General features: G+C 35.4%; 1 protein-coding gene and 1 pseudogene across 4 annotated transcripts; one reads left to right on the top strand and one right to left on the bottom strand.

Annotated features, from left to right (window-relative positions):
• The first annotated feature begins 454 nt into the window (after positions 1–454).
• LOC111328874 (ubiquitin carboxyl-terminal hydrolase 20) lies at positions 455–22,607 on the top strand. Of its 4 annotated transcripts, none has more exons than XM_088757048.1 (30): positions 456–1,033; positions 3,356–3,406; positions 3,697–3,759; positions 4,398–4,526; positions 5,613–5,673; positions 6,186–6,255; positions 7,507–7,620; positions 7,920–7,998; positions 8,284–8,461; positions 9,327–9,686; positions 10,429–10,529; positions 10,942–10,990; positions 11,123–11,243; positions 11,598–11,668; positions 12,108–12,141; positions 13,691–13,736; positions 13,899–14,013; positions 14,246–14,326; positions 14,638–14,715; positions 14,912–14,960; positions 15,215–15,278; positions 15,636–15,702; positions 16,509–16,547; positions 16,982–17,063; positions 17,168–17,219; positions 17,392–17,448; positions 18,218–18,317; positions 19,384–19,452; positions 19,703–19,866; positions 20,700–22,607. In XM_088757048.1, the coding sequence occupies exons 1-29, from the start codon at positions 962–964 to the stop codon at positions 19,852–19,854; spliced, it is 2,604 nt and encodes an 867-aa protein (XP_088613174.1). In that variant the 5' UTR covers positions 456–961; the 3' UTR covers positions 19,855–19,866; positions 20,700–22,607. The 4 variants fall into 4 exon arrangements, with proteins under 4 accessions (XP_088613176.1, XP_088613174.1, XP_088613173.1 ...); XM_088757047.1 differs by having other exon boundaries at positions 3,353–3,406; XM_088757049.1 differs by lacking the exon at positions 456–1,033 and adding an exon at positions 1,586–1,609.
• Positions 22,608–22,977: 370 nt separating this feature from the next.
• Positions 22,978–24,865, bottom strand: LOC148733232 (torsin-1A pseudogene; annotated as a pseudogene).
• Between the last annotated feature and the right edge of the window lie 10 nt (positions 24,866–24,875).

The following is a 24,875-nucleotide window of genomic DNA, read 5'->3' as shown; positions in this document are numbered from 1 at the left end:
GCCTGTAGTAGCCAAAATCATAAAGCGGCCACTAGTGGCCAAAATCACAAAACGGTTACTAGTGGCCAAAATCACAAAACGGCCACCAGTGGCTAATATCGCTGAAGGTCAACTAGTTGCCAAAATGGCAAAAGTGCCACTAATGGCCAAAATGACAAAACGGCCGCTAATACCCAAAATGGGAAAATGGTCACTAAGGGCCAAAATGGCAAAACGATCATTAGTGGCCAAAATGGCAAAATGGCCATGGGTGGCTAAAATCGCAATTGGCCACTAGTGTCGATAAATGGATTATGACAATAGAAAAGGAAACGTAGGAGACTGGGAAAGGTCTATTCTTCATATTTTCCGGTGTTGCCTCTTCTAGTTTGAGTGTTAGAATGGGCTTCCTAGGGAGAGGGGGCGTGGTGACCCAGGGTACCACCCTAAGAAAAACCAAAATACTGAAGTGCATTGTGGGTTCAATGAGTCAGCCGAAAAAAACATGGCGGACAAAATTTCTGTCTGAAGTAGTGATCTTCCAGATCAAAACTTGTTTTCGGCTGTGCTGTAAATTTTAGAGTCCTGTCATACATTATTTTGGATCATTTTCAAGACATGAAGGAAAGCTCATCTTCTCATGTAGGACGTGAACATCTAAAGAGAAACTAACTATTTCTGTTCAGTTCTGTTATTACTACGTTCCCAAAGCGAGACGGTTCGATTGAATGAGACAATATGAGAGGAAAAAATTCGAAGAAACTGGCTTTTTGCGGATATTGAGACTTTTGGTCAGCGTATCGTAATCAAAAGACAGAGAGGCTTGGTTTGCTTAAGAGTTTAGTTGATCTGTTTGCAACTCAACACAGGCAAAGTGTTCTTCGTACTTCCTGCTCTCTTGACCCGTATTTCTCACGCGCCGATTCATGCTCTGCAATCTTTCCTCTTTGGAAGTCATAGTGTGGCTGTAGCTTGCAAGAAAATGCCGTCTTGTCCTCATTTGAACTCTATCGATGAAGTAAATGTAGAAGCGATAAAGGGGAAAATGAAAGAGGTGAGGAAGCGCTTGTGCTAATTATGTAAGGATGTTTACCACTTGAGTACGTACGGATCGATGTAGCAATTTATGCCTCGTCTGGGTAAATAGTGGAAGCTTTTTTTAGAAACGAATTTTTACTTAGTTCTTTAGAAGCTTTAAAAGAAATAGCTTATTCGAGGATTTAAGTTAATCCGTCAGCGAGTTATCTATTCTTGATCAAATACCGTTGCCTTGTGTTTCTGTTATTTTGCATATTTGAAGTTCATTATAAAATGAAGAACTTCTTGTGTCATTTGTCATTAGAGTAAATATTTGGAAAAACAGGCGTTTTTTTCCTCTCTGTCTAAAGAAGTATCTTGTGGATTTAGACAGATGGTGCGTATATTTTGTATGGATGAATACAGCTGTTTGGATGTCTACTTACACTTAAGCTGTTTACAAGGAATTGTCTGCTTTGTAGTTTCATTATTTGAGGCTAATGATATGCACAGTGTAAGCACTATGGGGAGTTCTTCATCATGTTGAAGTAGTAACACAACAAAAATCAAAGAATCAAGCAGTGACTTACATTATTTTAATATTATGATGCAAGTATGAATTAGCATTAATTTTTTCTTTGCTGTTTGTTAAGGTCCATCTGGTAGAGAATTGTAAAAGCTATGTTAACAACGTCTGTGGAGTATTTTACATCAAAAACTTTTTTCGATAAAACATGCTGGAGAGGTTTGCAGTTTAGGAGCACTAAATAGCATAAAAATACTATTGATGGATTGATGTCATGGGAGTTAAAGCAGTCTTTTAAGAAGGCAAAGCTGTTTTCATAATGTTTGGTAGCAAAGCCTTTTGTGTTGAAGATATGTTTACATTACCTACACCTTGTGTAGACTGAAGAAGTTTGCACTCAATTTGGATATAATTTTTACTCATTTCATGAAAAGAAAATGATGATTATTAGGAAATTCTCTGTCATTGTTAGATTTTTATATCAGATTTAAATGTGAAAGAACTATTTCATTTTGAAATCTATTATATGCTATTAGAGTCACTCAGAATTTTGCATACAGGAAGTTGTGACTCAAACTGCAGGCAAATATACTGTGCTTTGTGGGATAATTTACTTTTCAACTTTATAAATTTCAATTATAATCATGGTGATGATATACTAACTAAATACGCTGAACTGTAGGTAGTGTACAGGAGAAAACCAAGAAACAAATTGCAAACACATTGAATAAGATTTATCCTTTAAATTGGTTTGTTAAAAGTATGTTACAGATACATGGCATGACTTAGCAACAATACTTTCCAAAAGTGGACATTTCTTGATGCTAAGAGCAATGTAACTGTATTCATATATTGTGTCTGCATCTCTTGAACATATCTTTACTTGCAGCTGATCACAAGAGACCATTATGCAGTCTCTTTGTTTGTGTATTTTTTTAAAGTGCCAAAAACGCGTGCAGACTGTACATGTATGTAAATATAATTTTTCTTACAATTGTATCTGTTTGTGATGTTTTCAAGGCAGCTGTACCATTTGTGGTGTATCATAATCAGAAGGAGCTTAGATCATCAGAAAGTCAGTCACTAGGTTGGACCTAAAACAAGCTAGGAGAAACAAGCTTTGCAAATTTGTGTATTTGTAAACAACAATTTGGTTAAATTGGAAAATGACTGGTTAGTCAGTCATTTGCATGACAATTGTGTAGTGAGTGAGGGAGCCATATTATCAGTTGATTAGCTTGTCGTCTGTTAGTTAACTCTGTCACGTCTAAGATGTAAATACCAGTTGTTTACTGAACTTGTGTCAGAATAGCATGTTCCTTTGTTTTTATAGATACCTCTTCCTGTCATGAACCCTTTTCTAATCACATTACAAGTCAGAATTATATCTTCATTTGTCTCTTTAGATACCCCTGCCTGTCATGAACCCTTATCTAATCACATCACATGTCAAAATAACATGTTCCTTTGTCTCTATAGATACCCCTGCCAGTCATGAACCCTTATCCAATCACATCACAAGTCAGAATTACATCTTCATTTGTCTCTTTAGATACCCCTGCCTGTCATGAACCCTTATCCAATCACATCACAAGTCAGAATTACATCTTCATTTGTCTTTTTAGATACCCCTGCCTGTCATGAACTCTTATCCAATCACATCACATGTCAAAATAACATGTTCCTTTGTCTCTATAGATACCTCTGTCTGTCATGAACCCTTTTCCAATTGCATCACATAATTATTAGAATTACATGTTCCTTTCTCTCTTTAGATATATCTGCCTTCCGTTAATCTTTTTTTTCTTAATATAATTTATGTTTCCTCAGCAGAGTTGTGATAATTGTGAAAAGTCAGGATCAGATTTGTGGGTCTGCTTGCAGGTTTGTGATGAATATTTTAAACCAAGCTAATTGTCAATATTTTTAGGTCTCAATTATAACTGCCCAATTATGAATAAAGCAAACTGATTAACTTTGAGAAACTAGGTATTCTTTGTTGATGCAAAGCACTGGTAGCCATAATTTTTAGGAGCAAGCGCCTTCAAAAAATTTGAATTAATGAGAAGAACTGGAGCACTGAGAATCTAGAATTTCTCCATCTATTTGGTATAACAATGCATGCATGTGTACAGCTATTTATTAACTACCGTCATACTATTATTTCCTTTCAGAAGTGTTGTTCATTCGTAGGGTGTGGACGATTTGGTAACAATCACATTGAGCTTCACAATCAGGTAGGTTGAGTTTTGAAATCTCTCAGCTTTGAAAAGAAGAGAAGCACCTCACATCCTTTCTTTTCTGGATGGAGATTGTCTATACTTTTTGACATGAAAGGCCCTCCCTTCATCAGCCATTTAAATGCTTTTAATAAGCAACCACCTTGTACAGATATTTTTCTTCCCATAATGGAGCAAATATAGCTTTGGGTATTACTGCATTTAGATAAAATAGTTTACAGAAATGTGTAGAGCATGAGCCACAGCTTCCCACAATGCCTTATGGTGTCAGAGATTCCACACAGCCCCATGAGTTCCTCATTTGACATGAATATCCTCATCATTGCTAGCCACAATTGGGAGAACATTTTCAAGATCAGTGTTACTTCTCATTGGTGATCAGTTCCTTGGTTCTCTTAACATTTACCAAACAATACACTGACACTGTGGGGAGAAATGAAGTACTGATCACTAAAGGAGCTTACAAAGTAAAACTGACATTTAAATACTCTGATGGATTCAACCAATTGGTCTTGTGTTTGCTTATGGAAGGAAGAGACAACTGAACACAATATCACTGGCAAACTCCACATGCCCTTAATCTATGCTACTCATTTCCAGAATATTAATTATCCACCATCTTTTACATTCTGTAGGAAACTGATCACCACTTGTGTTTACAACTTCAAGATTTTCACATGTGGTGTTTTAGCTGCCAGGCCGAAGTGCAGCCCTCTGACAGCTCTGCAGGCAGTGTTGATGGAACTAGTCCTTCAAGAGCCAAGGTATAATACAGTGCTTTCAATAAGATTTGAAATAGGTGGCTACCTCGGTACAACATCCGCCGGAGAGCGACTTGATTGCGACTCAGCGTGGCGACTGCGACTTGAGCGCGGTGAAATATACCCGGCGACTCGCAACAGAATAGCCGCCGGAGCTCCGGCGGGTGCCAGATCTTATTGAAAGCACTGATAATATGTTAGTTTTATTTCTGAAACCCACAATTCCAGTGCAATTAATGAGTTTGAAAGCAGAGGGCAAATAAGGAATACTTGGTGGGAATGACAGGGTACTATTTAGTTATAATGTCCCAGGTGTTCCACGTAAAACCTTAGAACAAATTCTGAACATGGAATTCATTAGCAATAATAGGTGGGTAGGTAGGTAGATAAGTTTATTTCTCACATTTTCACAGAAAATCTGAATTACAATGTGGTTACAATTATTTAACAAATATATAAAATTACATGCGTGGATAGGGTCTGGGCTACAATGGGTTCAGAAATACAAGATAATTAATTAAATAATTAAGAATTAACATTTAACTATGTGGGTATGCAAATATATATAAAAAGAAACTATTATTTGTTGAAGGGTAAAATATTCCTTGGGAAAAAGCTGTGGCGCAGTCTTTCGGTCCTGCATTTAGTCACTGAAAAATTGCTAGCGTTCCTTAATTGATACAGATGCACTTGCTTTCTTTCTTTCGGGAGATGTTTAAAAAGTGGCTCTCCTCTTGAGTTATTTTCAAGAGTTTTAACACAAAGTTCATAAGTAATAATCATCACAAGTGCAGGCTCACATGGAACATTGCGACTCAGTAACACCTAGCACCTTTTAGTCCTCAAGCAGTTTGGTATTGGCCATTCCTCAGCATTCCTGAGCCCTTTTATTGTGGTTGTTTTCAGGCATTCACCCTATCCAAGAGATATGGGGATTTACAAGCTACGAGGGTAGTATTCTGTCTAGGGGCAAGCAGCCAACTGTTGAAGCCCTCTCTATGCACCACCTATTAGAGAAAGACAGGGGTGTACTTTAGAAACAATCTATAGGTTATCGAAATGTTTTTTCTCTGCTTTGGTTTGGTATAGACTCATGAGGTCTTGGATATGGAAGATGCACTAGAATTAGAGAAAGGCCTAAAGCCAAGAGGTGAGAAGACTCTTGATATTTTATTTGCTAGGATGCAAATCAAGAAATATTACCCATGAGAGACTGGCTTGGTTGAATTTTCAACAGCATGTGCTGAACATTGTTACCCTTTCTGATGCAAAAAGGTCACTTTAAAATTTTTAAAGTGAAGCTGGTATTTCCTTCAAATAATAACTGATATTCATTCAGTTACATTTCATTTACAAAAAGCTTAGGAGAAATGAATGGACTATTACTTTGCACTTGCTACATGAATGTCACAATTTGGATAAACACACAGAGAAATATTTTTGTTAATATGCATGACCTTCTGTTAAAATGTCAGTGGGAAGAGATTGAAAAATAAATTGGCCTTGAAATATTTTCTTCAATTCTTGTGGATGATACCATTCCCCCACCTGTCAATTTTTCTGTTAAGAAGGAGAAAGGTACTCACCTTTGTCTGCACAGGCTACATTATGTTCACCTGTAAGTAGGCCTAGGACAAATTGTCAGATGGTTCTGTTTATCAGGTTTATGTGGTTTGTCAAACCTTGGAAATACATGTTACATGAATGCTGCTCTTCAGGCTCTATCAAACTGGTAGGCTTGTGTTCTTATAATTATGTTCGACTGTGTATTTTATAAGGTAGTTTTGGTTTTATCAACTGAGTTGATGTAAATTGGCCACCATGAAGAGTTGTAAATCTGAAGTTTTGAGGGGGAAATCCCTCCTGGTCATTTGCTCTGAGAAATGGGTAATGCTCATTTAACTTCAGCTTTTACACTCTTTATAATGGCAAATTTACATCATTTGCTCTGAGAAAGAGCTATTGCTCCAAACTTCAGCTTTTAAACTCTTTAGGGTGGCCAATTTACATTATCAACTCAGTTGATAAAACCAGAATTACTTTGAATTGTTACTCCCACTGATGCAGCATCACAGTTTCTTTTATTATAAACTTACCCCCTTTATTCATGTGTATTGTATAATTTACTTTAATTCATTTTATTTGTTTTCAGCATTGGTCAAGTTACATAATCATTATCATTATCATAGCCTAGGGTCCCTTACAGAAGATAAGACACAATCTTTGTGTATATTATTGATAAATTGTATTCTGAGTCATGAGAAAGTTGTTTAGAGCTGATTTTTTTTTTTTTTTACATGGACATAACTCCCTCAGTTTTCCAAAATTAGATATTAAAATTAATAATTTGATTAAATGAAATTTTACCCAAACAAGGCCTTTCCTTACACTTTCTGCAACATACTAGAATGATCCATTTTGGACTGCAGTTTACAGTCCTGAGGGTGTCTGCTTTAAAGAGATGTGACTTTATTATTTTTCATGAAAGTTATATATACTCTAGACTCTTACGTATGATGCACGATCCTCGCAGTAGATAGCACTATTTAAGCAATAGCGAAAATCAGACCTGAAAAAAATCAGGCCTGTACGGGATTCGAACCACTGACCTCTGCGATACTAGTGCAGTGCTCTACCAATTGAGCTATCGAGCCAACTGGGAGCAGGCCTTTAAGTTGATTCGTAATAAACCCGTGAAAGTGATAAATCAGATACAATGAAATATATGAAGTTCATATATTTTGAACTGCGGTATTAGATACATATGATGCACGATCCTCACAGTAGATAGCGCTATTTAAGCAATAGCGAAAATCAGACCTGAAAAAAATCAGGCCTGTACTCTAGACTCTGTTATGAATGCCTGATAGTTGTTATGAGGCTTCTCCCAAATTGAAGTGTTCTCTTGTATACTAAGGTCTCGTTAATTTTTTGAAGTTATGAGAATTAATTTAAATGATCACTTGAATCAACTTTTTTGCAGTCCACCCCTTACTCAATATTTCTTGGAATGTGGAAGCTTTGCAAAAGAAACAAAGAACTCTTCTGTCAGCAGAAATTTTTCAATACTAGTCAATGAGATATGGTCAAGGAAAAGGTACCTGTAATTTATTTTTTGAATTCAGAATGTTTCTGAAGTTGAAATGCTGAATAGATATATTGCCTGTAGTTTAGTTTTGTGCTCACTCATCAAGGAGATAGAAGTGTTGATAGACATTTGTCATGAGTGGTAAGGGCAATAATTTGAAACCCCAAGGAGTTCAGAGTTTGTTTGGTCCACACAGGATCTTTTTACAATTCTTGGTTCTAGCTGTATGCAGAATGCATGTTATTGTTTAAAAGTGTCTTAATGTTTACTCATGACTGCTCTCTGCAACAACCTTTTACTTCATTCAGACCAAAGTATGTTGTGCCATCTCAGCTGCTTCGTAGTGTTCGGCAGATCAACTCTCAGTTCAGAGGTTATGGGCAGCAGGTAAGATAGCCTGTGTTTAAGTTCTTTCCTTAAATTTGTTTTCCTTGGAGAGTCAGTCGAGTAAAATCATAGTTAACATAATTGGTTACTTCTTTTAAGTATTACCAACAGTACTATGGAGAGTTCACTGGCTATGTTTGCTGTTGGAAAATTGATTTTTCCTAGAGTCCCTTTAAGTTTTATTGTTGTTAATAGTCTTAGAACACAATTCAAAATTTTATGTGGGGAGTTGATTTTTTTGAGTCCCACCAAGATTTTTGTCATTTGTGGCTTTCTTTTTCTTAGGATGCTCAGGAATTCCTACGCTGTATCATGGATCAGTTACATGAGGAGATAAGGCAACCTGTGCTGTCACTTACAACTGATCCAGAGTCCTCTGACAGTGACGATGAAGAACCAAACCATCACAATAAGAGACTCTTAGGGGGAACAAGCCTGTCTCATACTGAAAACCTTCAAGATGGTACATGAGGCTTAACTTTTTACACTTAACATCAGTATGCATATTCTCCAAACTGTTCACTGTGCATTTCCTAAGGTGCTGACAAGGAGAATTTGTTCCACAATTAAGAGCTTCTGTAGTTTGTGATCATTTCCTTTATTCTCATGACCTTAATGAGTAATGCAGGGGTGATTTTTTTTTTTTTTTTTTTTAAGGAGAATTAGATTATAGTCACTGTCAGTGGTCAAAGGGTTGTGCTCATTTGTGCCAGAGATTTGTGAATATGACCATAATAGTATCAGTTTGTGAAAAAAGAAGAACAAAAAACAAAAAATGAAAGACCAAGAGGGCTTAAAGTTACCAATATTATAAAGATTGAAATAGGCTGTAAGCAACAAGCTAAAAAAAAAAAAAAATTGGATAAATATTTCAATACAAGCAATCTTGTATAATCTATCAATCTACCTTCATTAAGTGATTCCCTTGAGTAACCGAGAGAGAATTCCTCCTTACAATATCAATACAATGGCAGGGAAACCCTTGTTGAGAATAAAGAAAAATATAATAAATTGGGGAACTATCTGTTGATCCAATGCCAGATTCTCAAAACTAAAAAGTGAGAATCATAAGGGAGATGTTAAGGAGAAATTATCAAATTAAATTAAATGAGATTGTGGAAGTGGAAGGGTTAATTTTCTTTTCTGTGCTTAAAATAATATAATAATAGTAATAATAATAAAATAGTATTAATAATAATAACTAATGATAATAATAATGATTAACAGTGGACATTCTTCTGGGTGTCTCTTCTTGTCCACTGTTTCCAGATCAAATTGGAATTTGGAATGTTGGTTTTTTTTTTATGAAGTTATATCATTTCCTATAGATGATGGTGATGTGGATATGTATTCAGAAAGTGGTGATGATGCCATGGATGCTAAACCACTACATGTTAACACAGCAGAAGAGCAGACAGACCAGGATAAGGAGACTGATGGAGCCTCTAAATCCAAACGCAGGAAGACAGGCACAGATCCTGTGGATGATAATGAAGTGAAATTGTCTGTCGAGGGTGAGCCAATGAGTGATGATGAAACAGAGCATCATGATCAAGTTGATGAAAACATGGACAATGAGGATGTTGCATTAATCAAAGAGGAAAAGCCTATGGATTCAGACACAATGGAACACACGAGGCAGCCATCTCATCAGGAAAGAACCAAAACGGAGCAAATAGCTGAAAAAAGTAAGATAATTATTCACTTGTGCAATGTCCCAGAGATCTGATCTGATCTGGTTTGCCAATTTTGTGGGTTATGTGTTCATTAGATATGATACAGCTCAGAATACTAAGGTGCTGAACGTTCACTGTGTATGTGACATTATATAGGAGGTGGCATGGCCAAGTGGTTAGGGTGCTGGACTTGTAATCCGGTGTCCCTGGTACAAGTCCTCCACCCTGCCACTCACTGGATTTGTTCTCGGTTGCCCCTAGTTCAACTCCTCGGCTGCGCTCTGTAATTAGCCCACTGGTCTGCCTCATGCCAGTGAGGATTTTTAAGCACTTAGTTAGTCTACATTGTGGCTGAAAAGCCCCTAAGGGGGAGCTTCAATTAATGTAATGTATGTATATACCTGCACTTCAAATTGGCATCCTATTCAATCTTTGTTGAGGATTAAAGGAAATTGACCACTGTAGAGAGATGCTAAAGGCTAAGAAACTCTCAGCAGTGGACATTTCACATTATCAATGCTGTTGATACAAGCAAATTATCTTGTAATACCACCCTCCAATGCAGCTCCACAATTTCTTAGAAACTTACCCCTTTTATGTTAAGAGGAATGGTTCCTTAAAATTCATTGATAATCTGTATCTGTTGAGGATTGAAATGTGTCTCCTTTAAATTTGTAAATCTTCAGTTGGTTTTTAATGGTCAGGAATGTTTGAAGTAAAATTCTACAGACTTATCAATTTTTTTTTGTAATAGGGAAGAAAAGGAAGAAAGTACCATTGAACTACAGCAGTATAGTCACTGACTTATTTGATGGAACAATACAGAGTTCAGTGCAATGTTTAACCTGCCACAGGGTACTACAGCACAGTTAATCTGTAAAATTTTAGTGTACTCTGATTAAAAATGTGTATCAGTAACAGAGCATTACATGACTGTGTAATGATGTGCATGTTCTTTAGAGGTGGAGTCCTTTTTTCTGTGTGCAATATGGACTCTGTGTTTATATTGATATTTAAATCACTTTTTGATCATGTATAGCTGTAGGAGGACACTTTGCCATTTTCCATTTGGTAGGTTTATGTAGGCAGAACTGCACTGGAGCTGAACATTTTTTTAAGCAAATCAGAGTTGGAGATTATTAGGCACGATTAGACCACCATTTTTGCAGAGTAATTTGCAGGTCTTGCCAAAGTGGCTTTTTGGTCAATCAAATGGAGGGAAAAAAGATAGAGGCAAATGCTTACACAGCAATTTTGCATTTTGCAGGTTTCATCAAGGGCAGAAACATTTCAAGATGTCTCTCTACCAATTCCAGGTAACAGTTCTAAATAATTTTTTGTCTTCAATTCACACAACAATTCATTAATAAGTATTGATATTGCAACTTGCAGGTAAATGTACTTGTACAAGGTTGTTCTGAGTCTTTGAAACTCTTATTTATTCATAGGCAAAGATGAGCTGACAGTTCTTCACGCCTCACAGTGCACGCCGTTAGCATCATGTTCATCTGTTATGGACAGAGATCAGGATAAAAGCTGGATGTCAACAATACTTGAATGGCTAAGAAGGTGCATTTGAGAAGATTTGTAGAATCTGCTGTTACATCCCATTTGAATGCTACACCTTGTATCAGAGACTGTCTGACAAACAGACTGTTTGACTGGCTGACTGACTGTTAGACTGTGATTGACTGACTGAGCCATTTTCCCTTATTATTTTGTTCATAGATTAATACCCATTTTCCTTTGTCTTAGCTCGTAACCCTGATGTTTAATAATCAGGACCAAGTAACAATGAAAAGTCACAATCTACCAGGTTGTAAAATTTTTCACATAACAGAAGTAAAAAATTTAGTTCTGTATCAGCAATGACTCACTCTCAGTTATCTGAAAAAATTAATATGTACTGTTTGTTATCTGTAGCTGGTTTTTAGGTCCACAAGTCACACTTTCAGACTGCTTGTCAGCTTTTTTTTCAGCGGATGAATTGAAAGGTTTGTCTTTGTCAGTTTGTTGTCTGTTTTGTTAACAAATTTCCAAAACCTCACTGCATCTTGTCTCAGGGATGGACCAGATGTGTTGATGAACCAGATGTGTTTAATGTACCAGAGAGTTGTGATTGTAGTTTAGTGTATATCTTTTTTACTGATTTGAAATTGTTCACAATTATACCTCTTGGTGATGCCATTGTAAGATTAATTTTCTTGAAATCGGGTTACAAATGTCTTCTGCAGAATTTCTCATAAATTTCAATAGTCTTATTGGTTTGCTTTGCATAAAAGACTAAATTAAATGTTATTTTACATTAACTGGAATTACAATTTTACCAAACATGGTAATGTTAATAATGATAATAATATTATAAAAATATTATTGTGGTTTTAGTTATATCAAAATATCCCATCACATGGCTTATCATCATCTATATTTCAGGAGACAACATGTACAGCTGTGAAAAGTGCAAAAAGTATGTTTATGTCAAAGAATAATATTTCCCCTAATCTTACTACAGCTGTAGAGTATAGAATTCTTCCTACATTTCATTTGTATAACATGGGGTAGTTTCAAAAAGTTAGTTTGTTAAAAAATCATTCCAGTTTCAATGTTCCTCTCACCTGGAAAATTACACTAGCCGATCAAATACTTTTTTCATACTTGACCTACTCCCACTACTTTACATAATGCTGTGCAAACTGTAGGACCTACAGTTTGCACAGCATTATGTAAAGTACTGAAAGTAGGTTAAGTATGACAAAAGTATTTGATTGGCTAGTGTAATTGTCCAGGTGAGAGGAACATTGAAAGGACTTTTTTAAGTGACAGTAACTGGTGTTTTAGTAGCCTGAGCAGAAGTCATCATCAGAGTCAAGTGACTTTATGATGACTTTAGCTCAGGGTTTTTAAAATCAGCTGTTCAGTGGTTGCCACTGACAACAATCTTCAAACCAGCTTTCTTGCAGATGATCAGACTACCTGATCATTTCTTACTCCTGGGTTCAAATCATTCATCCCCAGTAAATGTTTTGAAGCTGATATATTTCTTTCAACTATTTGTATGACCTGAAAGTAAGTTGTTCAGTGTTTGCAAAATCTGTCCATTTCTTACTAAGTGTAAATTTAGTTATTTAGTACAACAAGAAGTGATTTTGAAAAAAATTGCGATAAAGCATTTCTTAAAATCATTTTAAGATAAAAAACTGCTAAAAGACGATTTTTCGACGTTAGCTGAACGTCATTATCAACTCAAAATATGTTTGCAAGTTCCAGTCTATAAATACTTAAAAAACAATAGCTGATTAGAAGCTGTAATGTGAGAAAAAGATGATTAAAAATATTAAACAAAAGTTTCGCATATATGAGTTCATCTGGATATTTAAATTAGGCTTAAGATTCTTGATGAAGAACATTTTAAATACTAAACACTGCCTAGTAATAAGCGGTGTGTTGTATAAGCCATCAATTGTTAATAGGCAGTGTGTTGTTTATCTTTTTTCACGTGATCTGTGTTATGCAGATTGTCAGATACATAGCCTGACACCTTCATCAACACATTGTTGAGCACAAAAATTCGGCAATCAATAGACATTTCTTAGAAACTCACAGTAACAACAACCTCTTGAAAGAAGACCAATTCACAGTTTTAAGAAAGTGCCAGAGCAAATTTGATTGTTTAGTATTGGAAATGCTCTTCATGAAGAATCTTAAGCCTAACTTAAATATCCAGACGGACTCCATACGTGCAAAACTTTTGTTTAATATTTTAATCATCTTTTTCTCACATTACCAACAGCTTTTAATCAGCTATTGTTTTTTAAGTATTTATAGACTGGAACTCACAAACATATTTTGACTTGATAATGATGTTCAGCTAACGTCAAAACATCGTCGTCTTTTAGCAATTTTTTAATCTTAAAATGATTTTAAGAAATGTTTTATCGCATTAAATTTTTATTGTTTAATACAAACATCTTAAGATAACAGCCAACTCTCTAACTGCTAATATAATAACATTTCAGGCTAAGAAATGGTGTCAAACTTTGTAAAGTAATGCGCCTCCCTGAGGTAAGTCTAACATTTGTTACTGATGCCAAAATATAGATCTAAATGGTTTTCAATTAGGGGGCAGTCAGAATCAATTTACCAATATTTTAGAATTAAATAATGCCTTACATTGTAGATATTGTAAATTTATATGATCACTGCCTTGTTTTTTTCTCATTGTAGGTTTTGTGCATTCATCTGAAGCGTTTTAAGCATGAGATGTACTTCTCTTCAAAAATAAATCACTTCATTTCATTCCCATTGACTGGTTTGGACATGAAACCATTCTTGGTTAAAGGTATAGAATATAACAACAACTGTCATGAACACGTTTCAATGGAATCTTAAAGTTTGTTAAATTTCAGAAACATCAGCAGAAGTTAAGGCACATGTCTATGGGTTAATGATAATGCAATGATTTTTCAAAACTTTATGAAGAAGCTGTTAAATGACAGTGGTGATGCACATTTTCCAGTTCATACCAGATTCTCATCAAAGCACAAAGAAAAAACTGTTTTTTTCCCCGTCAGATTTTCACAAACAGGATCCAACCCAGAAGTGTACTACATATGATCTTGTTGCCATTATCACACATCATGGTAATGTTGGAGGTAAGTTGATGTAGTGAACTTTACTTTAATTGCCACATTTGTCAGTCATTTTTTTTATTAAAGGCAGTAGGTGGATCTGGGGGCTTAATCAATAACTAAATTTATGTACAGTAAGGCTAACTTTACTTAAAATTAATTCATTTTTGCCTTATTTTAGATTCTTTACATCAAATCAAATCAAATCAAATCATGATTTTTATTGTGTACAAGAATGCATTAATAGAAACTTCAGAGATTATCCCTATCAAGGATGTTCCTTCCATAAGATTAAGTTATGTTTTTAATAAGGATGATATTTCTTTGTCTTCTAGCTGGACACTATGTAACCTTTGCCAAGAACTATATCAATGGTAAATGGTATGAGTTCAATGACTCCTGGGTCAGCGAAGGTGTGTGTCATTCACCAAATAATTAGCTTAGTTATTATCTAGTGAAAAAGAACTGCAACTTAATGACTTTAAATTAAAGTAGACCTTACCAGGATTTTATAACATTGGTGGGGAGAATTCCTTATGAGTTGATATAATGTTGAGTAATGTTGAAATACAGAGTTTTGATGTGCTCCTCTTAACTTTTCAATTTCAGTTTCTGACTCATTTGTGGCTGATGTGGAAGCCTATGTACTGTTTTACAGGTCAGTTGAACATTTCAGGCTATTCTGCAAAGCGGGAGGGTAGATTGAAAGGCCCGGGCTGCTGAGGAAAAGAGTTTACTTCTGCTTTGGCTAAGTTTTCTTCTAATTCTGGCATTTTCCCTATGCAAAACAATCACAATTACTTGGCAATTCATGATCATTATCAGTTTTCTTATCATATACTCCCTTCCGATGTGGATTAAGAAATGTGAAAAAAAATTAAATATCCTTTTGATTTTAAATTTTGTGAACAGGAAATCAAGTGACGAAGCCACCAGAGAACGACAGACTTTCTTCAATTTACTGAAAGATGCTCAGGTACTGCAGCTGTGGACTGACTCAGCAACATCATTTCTGCATTATTAATCCAAATGATATGTCTGATCCATGGTGAATGATCATGCTATTTTCTCTTTTAATTGTATCATGAACACAAGATTTATTCATGATGCATGTATTCGTAAGAATTTCTTTTTATTACCTGGTACTAAACCATTCTTTCAAGGCTGGGGCCCTTGTAGCTATCCTTTCTTTCTTTTTAATTGCCATTCTTTTTTTAGTAGCCATTCTTTGGCAGCAGGTAGATTGCTTAATATTGAAATCTTCTGAAGCTTTTATTGAAGAGTAGCTTTTCATTTCCATGTTATGTTTTCTTTTACTTTATTTGCTCTGTAGACCCATGAATCCAGGTATTTTGTTTCCAAGAAATGGTTGACGAAGTTTCAGTCTTGTATGGAACCAGGTATTTGAGTAAGAGATCATTGATAAATGCATATGTTATAGGTCAATTTGTTCTTTTGGTAAATTTGTTTCAAACTAGGTTAATTTGATCTCAAAATAATTTGAATATATCAACAAAGTTGAAATGGTAAATTGGCCAAGGTTATGATATCATCATAAAAGCTGATGTTTCGAGCGTTAACCCTTCGACGAAGGGCTAATGCTGGAAACGTCAGCTTTTATAATCGTAACAGTGGCCAATTTACCATTTCAACTTTTTCAAGTTACCCCCACCAACGCAGCCCCAAACAGTTTCTTTAGAAACTATCAGCCTTTATTAATTTGATCTCAACCTAGGTCAGTTGCTGATGTCTGTCTGTCTGTTTTTTTTTTTTCGGCTGTGTTGAGATGTCTGGAACCTGAAATTATACTAAAACAACTATTTGCCTCCGGTTCCAGAAATCTCAACATAGCAAAAAAAAACAGACAGACAGACATCAGCAACTGACCGAGGTTGAGATAAAATTAACCTAGTTTGAAACAAATTTACCTAAAGAACAAATTGACCTACAATACATATTTTGTGATAATTTTGTCAGAGGTTGTGCTTAATGTAATTGCAGTTTATCCTTTAAGAAGCAGCCTTTATATAGATGATCAGGTTAACTTGACCAAGGCTTTGACTGGCAGTGAACAGGCATTGCTTGAATGCAACTTTAAACTGGATTCATTTAATAATTGTTAATAATATCTTAAGTGCCATGATTTAGGACAAACTTTGACACCACCTTTGTCTTATATGCAAATTCTTATCTCCTACTTTTGTAGGTCCGATCACAAACTCTGATTTTTTGTGTCGCCATGGAGGTAAGAATCATCTCACAAGTGGTCAGGTTTACATTTAACTGCATTATGTGAGAAATAGTTGATGTTTTAACAGCAAATTTTAGAACTGAGGATAGTGTGGTGTTGCATGGTGGTCTAGTGCTTTGTACACTGGAGTCAAGCTTGGGAAGTCGGGATTCAGTCCCATCTAGGATCATAATGTTGTGTTCTTGGGCATTTTATTCCACTGTTAAAGTTCCTTTTTTTACCCTGGAGTATTAACAGGTACTACCACACTGTCTTGGAAGTGTAACAAATTGATCAATCATGGACAGAATTCCAGTCATGGAGGCAGTTAGCAATGTTCCTTTGTTCATTTTCAGGATAAGGTTTGGTTAGTTTAGTAGTTGGTCATATGTCTGGGTTGAAAGTGTTCTTCTCCCTGTGTGGTCAACTGAGTTTTCTGTTTCTCCTAGCTGTGGATCCACTGAAATTTGAGAAAATTCACGAGATCACAGTTCCCCTTCCGCAATCTGTATGGGTGCATCTTCTTAACCGGTGAGTTTACTAACTACAGAAACATTTCTGTAACAAAGTAGTGTATCAAAACACTTTGGTAGTAGTCTCATTTTAATCCAGATTTTTTTTTTGCCTTGGTGTAGGTTTGGTGGAGGTCCCCCAGCTACAACACTTAACATCTGCAGACACTGCAAGGTACTTGTAGTATTCATTTGATATCTTGAGACCTACTTTTACTCAGTGTTTCCTGTAAAACATTCAAGCAAGACATTTACAGTATATTGATAGCAAAAATAAACTTGCAATGACCTATTTTGCCATTTATGATACTGAAAAGTAACAGCCCCTTTTTGAATTATTATGTCAGAGAGCTCTAGATGAACTTGAAAGAAGAAGACAAAGAGAAATGGAAACATTCAAGAGGGTTTGTTATATATTTCTTTTATCTTAACCCTAAGTTAATACCTTCAGACTTTGTATTTTCAAATTGATTTAAAACCGTATATTTACACCTTCTGTCATTATTATGTTGATTCTTAGCCAGTGAATCATGATAGAAGAGTAATGGTACCATTCAACAAGTAAAACATTTCCTCAGGAGCTATAGTACAAGGAGAGGGAGGGCTAATGAAGGAGCAGATTGATTAGAAAATTTAAATAAATTAAGTGAATTTTAGTTGAGACCCTTTTACTTCCAAAATGTAAATATAACATCATTGCACTTTCTGCTTCACTTTCTTCTTAATTTTAGTATTCAATGAAACATTATCTCCCAGTTTATGTTTTTCCATCTTCTCTTTACCTTTCTGATTGGAAATATATTGATACTAAAATAGCTACATGTTTAACACTCACAAAGCAAATACACGTTTAATTTATTTGCCTGATGGACATGTATGTAGATGTCATTTAAATCCTTCATAACCTCATGCAAAAATATGAAGTTAATTGATTAGCAACAGAACATTGCAATTGTGGTACAGATCAAATTATTTTGCAGTTGCTTGACAATTAATAGAAACGCAAGTTTTAGTCGCTACAATGTACAGGAAAATTCCTCTTTGGTCACCTCTGGAATTGAAAAGGTTCCTTTTTTTGAGATAAATTATCTGTGATAAGGTTCTTTTAATTTATAATTATGTGGTTTATTGCTAGTTACTTCCTCTTTCATGTTTGTATTTTTATTTCCTCAGTTGAACCATGACTATCCAGCCAACGAAAATGTGGATGTGTATTTTATCAGTTTGCGTTGGTTTAAACTATGGGAAGTGTTTGTAAAAGGACAGGAAGATGGTACGACCTGTTTAACATTGTCACCCTTATATCCTTATTACTCAATCATTCAGTGTTTTCCAATAAAAATTTTGTTGAGTGCAGTTTGTTTTCAAAGTATTCAAGAGATTGTATATTTTGTTATCCTTAGTTGACTGTTTAGCAGGCAGCAAATTGATACCAAGTCTCAATATCAGACAGTTATTTTGATGGTGCAGTGGGGGAAAGTTACACCTGCTTGGTTCATATTTAAACAATAGAGTGTTTCTGTCGAGGAACTAGTGGCTGATAGTTGCCCCGTGGAAATTTGATGTTCTTAAAACAAATATGCTAGTTTTAAGAACATCAAATTTCCAAGGGGCAACTATCAGACTGATAGTTCCGAGACATAAACACTCTATTGATTTTATTGTTCACCACTAAATTTTCTTCTGTGCCTACGGCTTGTCACAAATGTCAATAATTCGCAACTGTACATTGTCTTAATAATACGTTATGCCTGTCAGAATTGAAAAGTCACTGTTTTTCTGATCTGCCTAACTTCACAGCCGTCAAACTATTCAAAACTTTTCATGGATGAGTACTATCAATCCAGGTATTTTTTGCAGACAGGCAATATCCATCTGGGTATTTTCCGTGGGCGGCACTATAGGCTGATAGTCTCTCTCCATGGATGAACACTATTGCGTCATGTGAATGATTTAAACCAATAAGAACCGGAGAAAATTTAGTGGTGAACTATAATACCTGATAAGGGAATTCCACCTTAAATTGCATGCAAACACCAATATTGCACAAATCGCAAAGCAATGAGTGCAATATTGGTTTTCAAGTGTAATTTAACACAAATTTTACGGGTCAGGTAATTGATTATCCTTGAATCACATATTTGAATCAAAATAAGGAAAAAAGAAAACAGCAATAGAATTGTTTGTTTTTATCCTAAGCATGAATCAAGAGATGCAACACAGCAACGCTACACCTCATTTTTAACTTGCAATTCCATGCTAAATACCTTGCTTTGTTAACCAATCAGAATGCGAGATTTTATTTCATTAAGTGATTCTAATGATTGTTTTTGTCTCAGATCCTCCAGGCCCTATAGACAACAGCAATATAATTGTGTTAAAGGGAAACACAAAAGTACTCAGAGCAAGTAAGTATTTGTGGGACAAGCTTCCATTCACTATCATAGTAAAAAATGGTTTTTTATTGAAGAAGTATTTTGAACAACATTTGCACAGTTGAAAAAAAAATAGGTTTGAGTCCTGTGTGCAGATGTAAACCCCAGACCTTTAGATTTCTCAGTTGGATGCCCTACTGACTTGCAAGCTAAATGTGTTCATGGGCTAGGTTGCTTTATACTTTTAGATACTCATTGCATCTTTTTAATTTGTCCTTTTCAGGCTCCGAATATGGGCAGCTGTCACGAGAGACATGGACATTTTTACATGATATTTATAATGGAGGTCCTGTGTTCTTTTATGAGGAAGAAAAAGATAATGAAGAAGAAAAACAAGACCCTCGGGATGAGGAGGAAGACATACAACAAGAATAAAACAGTTGATGGGTAATTTTAAAAACATTTCTCAAGTACAAAATTAATTAATTTCTCCTTACACAGTCACCCCGGAATCAAACATTGAGGTCATGAGAATAAAGGAAATGATCTTGATCTAAATTCTCCTTGTCAGCACATTAGGGAAATGTATAGAGAATAGTATGGAGAATATGCATACCGATGTTTGGGTGTAAAGGGTGAAAGCTTCCTTTTTCTGGCATAACCAATTAATTGCCAACAAGAGTTCTTCAATTGCCAACAGAGTTCTTCTTCCAGTGAAACTAAGTGATTTCATCTGCTCAACTTTTATTTTTTCTTTTTTTTTTAACTCTGACTGAAAGGTTATTTACAGTTGAATAAACAGTAGCCTCCATTTAACTTGAATTATATTTGTTCACAGACATAATCCAAATAATATCCAAGGACCAAAGTAGTACATTTTTGCATGCCAAATGAAGGCTAATGTGCTTAATTATCCTTCAAATATTTTGTAACATGAGGGATGCAGCATTTGCTGCATGGGGTTTTTACTTTTCAGTGTTCTCTGGTACAACTTTATGACCCTTCAGTTACAACCACAAAATGTTCCCTCCTCTTGAATTAAATTTTGAGCAAAGACCTATTGCAGTGGATATAAGGTTTGAAAATTGGTGAACATCTCTTAGGTACATCCTTGAATATTTCTCAGTTTTAGCTGGGGAATGTTGAATCATGTGATGTATTTAGACCAATAGCATGCAAGAAAAAAATTGTGGAGGGTAAGATTGAGATTATTCATACATAGTATGTGAGTGATATTCAGTATTCTATTCTAACCAGCGTTGTTTTTTTTTTTATGTTAGGTCCTGTATGCATTGACTGCCAGGCATTAAAGACTTTTGGAATGCAAAATCCTTTGAGATTTTTATTCTCTGCCAGCCTATATTAACTCAGACTATGTCCTGTTGTTATGAATAGTGTCCCTAGCCTGTTATTTTGTCCCTATGATTAGCCAGTACATTGAATTTACCCAAACAACATAGTTTCAACCAGCATCAGATTATTTTCTAATGATCCAAAAGTATTCCTAATACCCTTATACCTAATACCCTATTCACACCAAAGCTAAAACATGTTTTAAAGCTGTTTTGTTAAACAAGGTTTCAAATTATTTTCTTCTTAAATTTTCAATTTAGGACATTGATTAAAAACACAGTCAGTGATTCATTGAAACCTTGGAAAATTAACTTGAACAGCTCTCTTTTTCCGATTTTCATTCACTTAAACCCTGTTTAAATAAACATATTTTGGTGGTGTGAGTGGGGTATCAGTCATCTATTCAGTGGTGTGAGTGGGGTATCAGTCATCCATTGATTAAGTTCCATTCAGTTCCTGAATGGAACTTAATCAAACAGAGTTAATGAAGGAGAGACTGCTCATTAAAGAAAGTTCAATAACCATTTAATTAATGTTTGATTAAGCTTGAGCAAGAGAGGAACTATGTGAACTACAGACTAATTATCCGACAAAGCTGAATTTCTAAGTAGGGCTGAGTAATAAGGATGTATTGTGAAAAAAAATTTGATGCAGCAGATTTGTATTTGAAAAAGTCATCAATGAAGGTAAAAGAAATTAGAAGCAAGTAAAAAATGTTAAAAGATTTTATTCAAAATGGAATACACAACTTGCATTTAAATTCACTCATACTAAAATTATCTTTTGTTGTGTCTGTCTAAGGGCACCTTTGAGATTCCCATTCACATTTTTCATAAATGTCATGAATTTTCATAAATATTTGTCTTAAGATAAAAGTGCCAGTTAAGACTTTTCACTGATATGACGATATGCCCTTTACATTCATTGAGGCATCTTCTGGAAATTCTTGAGCAATTAGAAGGGGTGGTTTGAAAGGCTGTCTTCCTATGTTCCTTTGTGCAACATATTCTATGGAAAATGTGATGAAAGGGTGTTGAATTTGGTTCTGTTTTTCAGCCATCAAACCAAAAGACAGAAATAACATGCTATAATATGCACTCCCTACCAACCTCTCAACAGGCTGCCTCTCTCCAGTTAAACACTCTGAAACAAAGAGAGCATGGCAGAATGACATTGTTGATCAGTAATGATGGGATGCAAATGTTCACTACAGTATAAATGGTATTAATTTTTGCCAGGTATCATTTTGGGTGCACCTACAAAAAAGTGTATTTGAAAGTCTGTTACAGTCTCTGTCACAGTGTAATAATTTATAACTGAAAACCAGTTCAGAAGAAAAAGAATGTGGATGCCACTGAGTTTTTTATAAGATGCTTACTTCTCTAATGAGCCCCCATCTTCTGAAATTTAATGGCTTGTAAGCTTCCTAAGATAAAATGTGTTAAGTAGGGTTAGTTGATGACATTGGTACCAAATATAAATCTCCCTTTTCACCCCTCCCTTACAAAGTAAAATTAGAATCAGTTGGCAAACTATGAAGAATGAAAGAATTGATAATAATTATTCATACACTGAGTGACAGGTTAGCTGTAGGCGACAACAGTTATCAAATACCAAATGATTAACATTTATTTTGTGAATAATACAGATCAAAGTCTTACCTGACGTGGCAGAAGTTACCTGTTCACCTTTTTCATAACCCAAAATTTGACTACACTTTCTATCCTAGATGTGAAGTAAAGAACATTATGTGTATCAGGTTTTCACAAGGAAAGAAGTCCTTCTGTCACCATGTAGAAATAAAAGTGACAGTAAATTTGTCTTCTTCATAAAAAGTCAGCTTTGTTTTTTAATGTGCTGTGTTCAACATATATTACCTCTTCCCCTACCTCTCAAGATAAAGGATAAGTGATGTTGGAGTGAGACAAAGATCATTTTGGGATATCCAGCTATGAAGAAAATGAAATAGATGAAGAACTCGTTCATCAGAGTGGGTTTTCTGGCTAAGTGGTGTGTTTACATTTTGGCCACATGTTTTCCCTACCATTTCCTTGCCATGGAAGATTACCCTTGCAAGGGACCAAAATGAAACCCAGCTTGTAGTTCTCAAACAATACTGATATCAATTTTAACAAAATTTAGCAATAGTCCCATCAACTTTACCCAGTGATCGGGGACAAAAGAAATTTTCGAGACACATGTTCAAGTAAGATAAACACTGATACCAATTTATTTTTGACACTTCTAAAATATGGTTCTAAAATACTTTACCAAAATACTAAAACAAATACTATGAGTTCTTTAGACTACCAGTAATAAGAATACCATTACTACATCAATGTTTTAGTAATCAATGAAATCATAAAAAGAGAGTCTACTGATCTGACTTATTCTGGCAATAAATCAATCAACAACTTTATTTAAGAGTCTAATCTCCTGGCTTGCACTCAGGCCTACTAATCGGGGACACTACTTAAATTACTTATTAATGATAGATATATATTAATACTACTAAGCAATACTGGGGGTCATCAATACTATAAGATAACATTTAACTGGCAACTTGTATGGGTAATCTGTGAGGACTCAAGACAATCATAACTGACACAACAATCTCTTCTAAAACAGAATCAAGAATTTTGCCAATAACTGTCACAAAAGTCATGTCACTGAAAGACTAGTAGATCTCTTCTAAAATACACATGTTAAGATGATGGTAGGTTCCTAGCAAAAGAAAGAAAAATGTCCCAATACAGTCCCCATTCTTACAGTACATCTTGTGATTTCTTGCCCTTGATTTATAGAGGATGGCAAATAAAAGTTCATAATTTTAACCTGCAGGTGAAAAGCTAATATTAGGTTGTCTCCTTTACTGTCTTTTAATCATTGCTTTCAGTAGAACTTTCATTTTGTTCAACAACACAGTTCAGGAAAGTCTGATTTGGGAGTTGCAGATAGATGGCAGATTACATGCATCATTACTTGTTCCGTAGTATGTCCCAACTTCAAAGTTTTCAAAATTCCTCACTCCATAACATAGTCTACTTTGCTTGAAATTTTCTTACAGCCAGACATTGAGAAGGCCTTTAGGTCATCCGGAAAGTACAATAGTTCATCTGCTACTTTATTAAGGATGGAATCTGTGACTGGGTGTCCTTTCTGTTTTAAATCGGCTTCAGCACACATTTTAACGTGAGATCTCTCTAACGGCATAAATGGAATAAAGTAATCTATGAGATTTTTTTCAATAAGGGAGGAGTGCCAAAATCCACCTCTGTTATTAAATTCACCGAGATTAATAACTTTGTCCATCTCTTTTATCTTGATGTCTTCTCGTTTCTTTCCGTCTTTCCAGTGTTTTAGAACAGCATTGTTGATAAGCTGACCCCCAGTATTGCTAAGGAATATAAAGATACTTTTACGATAATCGATCTTGCCTGCATTAGGGGGGTAGTGATCTATGTAGGGCTTAAGCACATCAATGAGGCCTGGTGGCATTTTGTCCATTTCGTCAAAGATAAACAGCGATCTGGGGCACTTTGATACAGATTCTACCACTCGACTGCGCAGCAGGCGCTTGTAAAAGTCTACTTCGGACTTGTGAGGGTAGTCGTGGGTAGCTATGATCAGATGAACAAAATCACTCTCCAATCCCTTCTTGAAGAGGTGTTCGGCAATGATCTTGCTTACGAAGTTCTTTCCAGATCCCGTCCAGCCGTTGAAGGAAATCGCCAACGCTTTATTAGGCGACTTATTGTTCAAATGTCCAACAAGTGCCTTTGACACGGCCTTGGTGACTAAGTGTTGACCAAAAACACGCCTCCGAAGGGCTGATTGTAAACCCGTTATGTTGGGTGCAATCCACTTGTCCCTGCAGCATTCAGTGAATTTACAATATATTTTGGGCGCAAAATACCCACCTACAACAATAGCACCTCCAACAATACCTTCGATAAGTATCGCGCTTATCTGAGGCGCACACACAATTATCATCAGGAGCACAAATCTCTCGTTTTTCTCCATAATTCTTCTGGATTGCGCTACTATGTCCTTTGCCGATTTTCCAAGAAACTTCCGCGTTTTTAGTACAGAAGTTTTCATTG

Source organism: Stylophora pistillata, chromosome 4 (assembly GCF_964205215.1).
Source record: "Stylophora pistillata chromosome 4, jaStyPist1.2, whole genome shotgun sequence".
Taxonomy (NCBI): Eukaryota; Metazoa; Cnidaria; class Anthozoa; order Scleractinia; family Pocilloporidae; genus Stylophora; species Stylophora pistillata.
This window is presented reverse-complemented; position numbering and strand designations above follow the sequence as displayed.

Bases quoted from the DNA above. Each gene is read 5' to 3' on its own strand.
- LOC111328874 (XM_088757047.1), top strand. From the start codon at position 962: ATGCCGTCTTGTCCTCATTTGAACTCTATCGATGAAGTAAATGTAGAA. The intron at 10,530-10,941 runs GTACTACAGCAC...TGCATTTTGCAG, and splicing joins AATGTTTAACCTGCCACAGG to GTTTCATCAAGGGCAGAAAC. The intron at 17,220-17,391 runs GTACTTGTAGTA...TTATTATGTCAG, and splicing joins ACATCTGCAGACACTGCAAG to AGAGCTCTAGATGAACTTGA.